This window comes from Sinocyclocheilus anshuiensis, unplaced genomic scaffold (assembly GCF_001515605.1).
Source record: "Sinocyclocheilus anshuiensis isolate Anshui unplaced genomic scaffold, SAMN03320099.WGS_v1.1 scaffold913, whole genome shotgun sequence".
In the NCBI taxonomy this organism is placed as follows: Eukaryota; Metazoa; Chordata; class Actinopteri; order Cypriniformes; family Cyprinidae; genus Sinocyclocheilus; species Sinocyclocheilus anshuiensis.
This window is the reverse complement of record NW_015554131.1, coordinates 193,905-199,499: the sequence shown is the minus strand read 5'-3', so window position 1 is coordinate 199,499 and position 5,595 is coordinate 193,905. Positions and strand designations below refer to the sequence as shown.

The 5,595-nt window shown below is 36.8% G+C and overlaps 1 protein-coding gene across 3 annotated transcripts; it reads right to left on the bottom strand.

The window, feature by feature from the left end:
• Positions 1–272: 272 nt before the first annotated feature.
• Positions 273–4,978, bottom strand: LOC107670285 (adenylate kinase 2, mitochondrial). 3 transcript variants are annotated; one of them, XM_016462841.1, is made up of 7 exons: positions 4,785–4,978; positions 3,329–3,454; positions 3,103–3,213; positions 2,881–2,975; positions 1,301–1,373; positions 979–1,226; positions 273–468 (listed from the first exon to the last, which is right to left on the bottom strand). In XM_016462841.1, exons 1-6 carry the CDS (start codon positions 4,881–4,883, stop codon positions 1,005–1,007), a joined length of 726 nt encoding a protein of 241 aa, XP_016318327.1. In that variant the 5' UTR covers positions 4,884–4,978; the 3' UTR covers positions 273–468; positions 979–1,004. The 3 variants fall into 3 exon arrangements, with proteins under 3 accessions (XP_016318327.1, XP_016318328.1, XP_016318326.1); XM_016462842.1 differs by having other exon boundaries at positions 1,031–1,226; XM_016462840.1 differs by lacking the exon at positions 273–468 and having other exon boundaries at positions 813–1,226.
• Positions 4,979–5,595: the final 617 nt, after the last annotated feature.

The window sequence follows — 5,595 nt, the reverse complement described above, 5'->3', positions numbered from 1 at the left end:
TGACTTTTCTAGATTTGGACAAAAACAATTTCAAAATTCCCTGATATGTCTAGGTTGTCTATGACCAGGGGAACCCTGTAATGCACGTCATACACTGGTCGTCTGATGAAATAAGTCGCTGCTTCCCTTTTTCCCCCCAATTTTCATTGTACTTCTGTGTCACAAACTTGTGAAACTGTCTTCAAAGTAACACCAAACTGAGAAGTGGATGTAAAATCTGGGCACTGGGACGGTAATACAGAAACACAAAGAATCAACCTCTTCATGTAAGGTAGTAGAAAATAGTCTCCCATGTTTATTGGAGGTAATCAACTGGGTTTCAGTTAAATCTGTGTTCATTACAAAACACATTCACTACATGGAATGATCAAAATAAACATCTGAGTCACTTCCAGCTCCCCCCTTTCCCCTCATCCATTGTTTTCACATCTGGATCAACCTGGATGGGAGAAACTGGATTTCATACAGCTGCAGAAAAAAAAAAGTCCACAAGTAAATTAATGACTCAACTCAGAACATGAATTAATAAATATTAGCTAATAAAGCAATTAATAAAGTAGCTTCTTCCATTCAGCAATTAAACCAAGCAGTCACATGACCTCTACTGGATATCATGCATTACTACAAGATCTACCAGATCGTCTTAAGAATGATCACATTTCACTGTGTAAATAGTGCAAATGACAAAACCATACCTTTTTACAGGTGTCCGGTTAGAGTTCAAAAACATGCCTTCATTATATTGATGCTTATACCCAAATCAGTTGGTAATTAAAACTTGTATATTATCTTAATAAGACATTACAATTAGCTTGGGTTCTACATTCAGCGTTTAATATTTCATAGGCTTTTTTGTCAAAAGAGCTCCGTTTCCCATTGTACAATAGGCAGCAGATGAATCAAAACCATGTCTAAAGACAAACTCACAAAGACAAGTACAAAACATAAAAGGAATCAAATAGGGTTTATAATGCATACAAGGAAAGAATGGACGTAGAGATGATTCAGACAAAATAAACAAGATCTTTACAGGTAGCAGCAGAGAAGGCAGTAAGGATGGAGGCAAAGACGAGGTCGGGGGACTGAGAAGCATCAACAGCAGTGTGCAGGCCGCGGGCACTGTAGTACTGCACTAGAGGGGCCGTCTGCTTGTGATAAGACTCTAGTCGGGAGCGCAGGGTGGTCTCGTTGTCATCACTACGGCGAATAAGAGGCTCCCCGGTTACCTGTGGACATATGGATCAGACCAAACCTCTATAGCTGTCCTGTTAATTAGAATAAGACAGTTTTTGTTTCTCACATCATCCTTCATTGGTTCTTTGGGAGGGTTGAACTCTTCATGGTAAGACCGGCCGCTGGGCTGATGAATGAGTCTGAGGAATGAAATGGATTATGTTCAGTGGTGGAAAGTTACTGTACTTGAGTCCATTTTTCAAGCATCTGTGCTTTATCGGAGTATTTTTATTGTGAGAAATTTTTACTTTACTACATTTCAAAGTATAAAATCATACTTTTTACTCCACTACATTTCAACTAACTATCACAAACTGAAGAAAATGCTACCCGCTCTGAGAGGCAATAGTGATGGCAATAGCAATAGTGAGACGCTCTGAGATGGCAATAGTGATGTCGGATTTGTCGGATCAAAAGCTAATAACACCCATGCATTTGTGAATGGGCTAATTCTTTCCTGTTGAATTGGTTCACTGATCCGAATGCAGCTGTTCTCGAATCAACAACTCACTGATTCAATAATGAGTCAAGAACCGGGAGCTTAAATGTGTGCTCAACTGACGACTTAAAGTGTGAGTTTTTAGTATCGATTAGCCTATTGAAAATTAAACTCCTACTGCCATCACAAGAGTTCGTTATTTGGAAACTAATATGGCAAGTTGTTTAAGCTTATTAAAATGCTTGAATGTGGACATATCTGCATTTCTGTGTCACCGTCTGTACAGGATAGGCTTTTTAAGGCAAAATAATGCTAATAACACCCATGCATCCTCCCCCTGCTGTAGTAGTTTCAAATGGTATGAAACTAGTATGTTCGCATAGCATTCCTCTTAAAATGTGAACACATCTTCCCCCATGGGATGTCTGAACATTGCATTTTCCAACGATTTATTAAGTTTCATATTTCCACATTTTTTAAATATTATATGGTGTCCTTTTACATGTTTGCATACTTGAATTCTCATCATCTTAAATGGATATTTTAGTATATTCAAATGTAATGCTTTTATACAGTATAATACGTTTTGGTAAGAAAAAAAAGTTTGCTCATTTGCAGATAAATAAATATTAAATGTCTGCACAAATCTTTATTATTATTATTATTATTATAAATCTGTCTAGTACAGGCTAGAATAAATAAACATGGTTCACTAAAAAAAAAAAATCATCAAGTAATTTTGTACTTTTACTCAAGTAAAACTGAAAATGAGGACAAATTCTTCTATAGAAGTAATATATTATTAGGGTGTCTATAGTTTTACTCAAGTAATTGATTTATGTATTAATTACTTGTGTATCAAGTATTTGTCCATTACTGATTTTTACATTTAAACAAAAGAGTCATTTTCATGCTTTACAATTCTTACTAAATGGAGGAAGTAAGGAGGTACACTTCCTTTTTAAAATACAATCCAAACCACAAAAGGAAAATTTTCCTGCCACCTCCTCCATTAAAGACAACAGAAACAAAAGTGTTTGACAGCTATTATGTCCTACCTAGAAAACATGTCTTCTCTTGTTCCTGAAATGAGTGACATCTTTTCAGTACATTCCGCATTCATTCAATTAAACCGAGCACTTAGAACACATTAGCGGTGGTGGGATACAATACTAAGCTCCAAATGACAGGACCCTCCATCTTCATACCTCCCACAGATTCTGCGCACTAGCAGAGAGTCATCAACTGAGAATTCAACCACAGAGTCCAGTTTCCCACTACGCTTCTCCAAGAGGCCATCCAGCTAGAAATAAGAAAGAGAGGCACAGGTTGACTGATGCATTCTTGGGCTCCCATTTTAAATTCAGTACTTCAGAGAGTTCTGCGCCCACTTATAATGTCAGTTGTTTACAGATTGAAAAGGTCCTCACCATTTCTGCCTGTTTGACAGTGCGGGGGAAACCATCCAGCAGGAATCCATTCTTGCATGCAGGCGTGCCCAGGTTGTTGTCTATGAGCTCCACCACCATCTCATCACTCACCTTAAGGAAAGATGACAAAACAAAGACTCAGGATTTTATCCCTCCAACCGAAAATGCACATTGGAGAGGAACAAATTTTAAAATATATAAAAAGTAGAACATCTATTAATTTTACCAGTTTGCCGGCATCCATGGTTTCCTTAAGCCGCTGACCGAGCTCGGAGCCAGATGCCACCATGGCCCTCAGCATGTCCCCAGTAGCTAAATGACACACACAGTACTTCTCTGCAAGCTTGGGTGCCTGTGGAGGCCGAAATGAAACATTTATGGAATTAACTCAGAAACAATCAAAAATAATTATCAGATACATTACATAAAATAACATTTAGAATATAAGGAAAGCCAAACACTTGTTCATCTAACAACCGTTCATGGGAACAATTAATCCATAATCTTAATATTTATAAGTAACATTTGTCTTGAAATAAATAATTGAATAAAAAAACAACAACCATTAAATTGAGATCTGTAATATTTAAAAATAAATAAATAAATTCATAGCTTTTTCAGCAAGTATGCAATAACATTGATCAAATGTGGCAGGAAAGACTGTTACACTGCTACAAAAAGGTCTATTTAAAACAAACAAAAAAAGCACTGCATTTCTATTCATAAAATAATTTTGAAAAAAAAAAACATTTATCACATTAAAATATTAGAGCTGTTTTCAACATTAATAATAAGAAATGTTTCTTGAAAAGCAAATCAGCATATTAGAATGATTTCTGAAGGATTGTGTGACACTGAAGACTGGAGTAATGCTGCTGAAAATTCAGCTTTTCCATCAAAGGAATAAATTACATTTTAAAATATATTAAAATAGAAAATGGTTCTTCAGAATTGTAATAATATTTCAAAATAGTACTTTATTTACTGTATTTTTGATACAGTATACTGTATCCTAGTGTCTGTATGAACAAAACCATAAAACTCAATCACTCTTCTGTCGTAACCACATTCATAAGCCAAGTTTGAACTGTTTTACAGACATTCAAAATGTGCAGCAAACATTGCTTAATATCAGCAAGCAGTATTGCAAAGTATTGCTGATATGCCTGTTCTTCATGGTCTGTTGAGTTACACTATCACCCAACAGTACAGAAAGGTCTACAATTTTCCCAGTGGTCACCTATTCAGGCGTGTTAATTGTCATGTTAATCAGCTCAAATTATCTGAGTGCCATGGATATTAAATAATAATTCCACAATTGCACTGAATGAATATTCTAATCAGAAAGCATCATCTGATAATGCCCAGGGCAACAGGACACAGGTGTTAAAGAGACAATTACACTCACAGTTTAAATAGTAGGCCTATAACATTTGGTTTAGTGCAGTTAAATGAATAGTCAAACACAAAACGTATATCATGAAAGTGAATGGTGTCCGAGGCTGTCATTTAGCATTTAGCATTCCAGCATATTGTTTACATCATTTCACTGAAAAAAATTAATCCATATAGGTCTGTAATACCATGAGGCTAGGTTGTTGTTTTAGGGTGAACTATCCCTTTACAACACAGTACTCTCAATCCCGCTACTGTTGGACAGTTTAATCAGAATGAGCTCTCACCTGCGTCCCCTTCCCCGCACCGGGCGGGCCGAGCAGAATGGCTCGAATACCTTTCCTTACACCGGAGACTGTATCATCCGCTTGCGTGCTGGGGGCCATGGTTACAAGCTGTAAACGAACTAAGGACACTTCTCTCACTACACACTTTGCGTCCGCAAACTCACTCGGAAAGGAAGTGGTAACGCCTCCGTTTGCTGAGTATGGACTCAAAGCCCCGCCTTCTAGCACAAAGCCATCCATCTGATTGGCCAATGGCACGCCGTTTATCCACAGCGCGAGCTCATTGGATAAAATCGAACGCCTCAGTATCGTCTAATATCCGGAATTTGGCCTGAAATGACACATCGCACATCAAAGAGATGTGAAAGTTTAGATAAGGAAAAATAAGATATCCATGCGTATCTGAAATGACATATTAATATTAACATCAGACTGTACAAAGGTTGTTATTCCGCTTTTGTAATTACGACTTTATATTAAGCACAGATCCTAATTTAAAAGCACCGTAGTGGTCACCCTAAAATGAACTGAACGAACTTTTCTTTTATCAGACGGTCGTTCAGTTGCATTTATGTACTTTTCTTCAAATAGTTTAATAGTATTTTTCATTTTATTATTGGTATCTTGCTTTTGTCATTTATTTTTATAATTCTCTTTAGCTTTATTCATTTAAATACTTTAGTTTAAACTTTAATTTCAGTTAGCTGACTGGACATTAGTGTTGTAGTCCAGACCAAGAGCAAAGGGTGTTGAGAGACCAAGACTAGACTAATGCAGGGCCAATCCATCACTTCTCAAATTCCTCCACATT

Coding starts and splice junctions, on each gene's coding strand:
- LOC107670285 (XM_016462841.1), bottom strand. CDS start 4,883: ATGGCCCCCAGCACGCAAGCGGATGATACAGTCTCCGGTGTAAGGAAA. Junction 3,214..3,328: donor CCATGGATGCCGGCAAACTG/GTAAAATTAATA, acceptor TCTTTCCTTAAG/GTGAGTGATGAGATGGTGGT. Junction 1,374..2,880: donor GTGCGCAGAATCTGTGGGAG/GTATGAAGATGG, acceptor TTCATTCCTCAG/ACTCATTCATCAGCCCAGCG.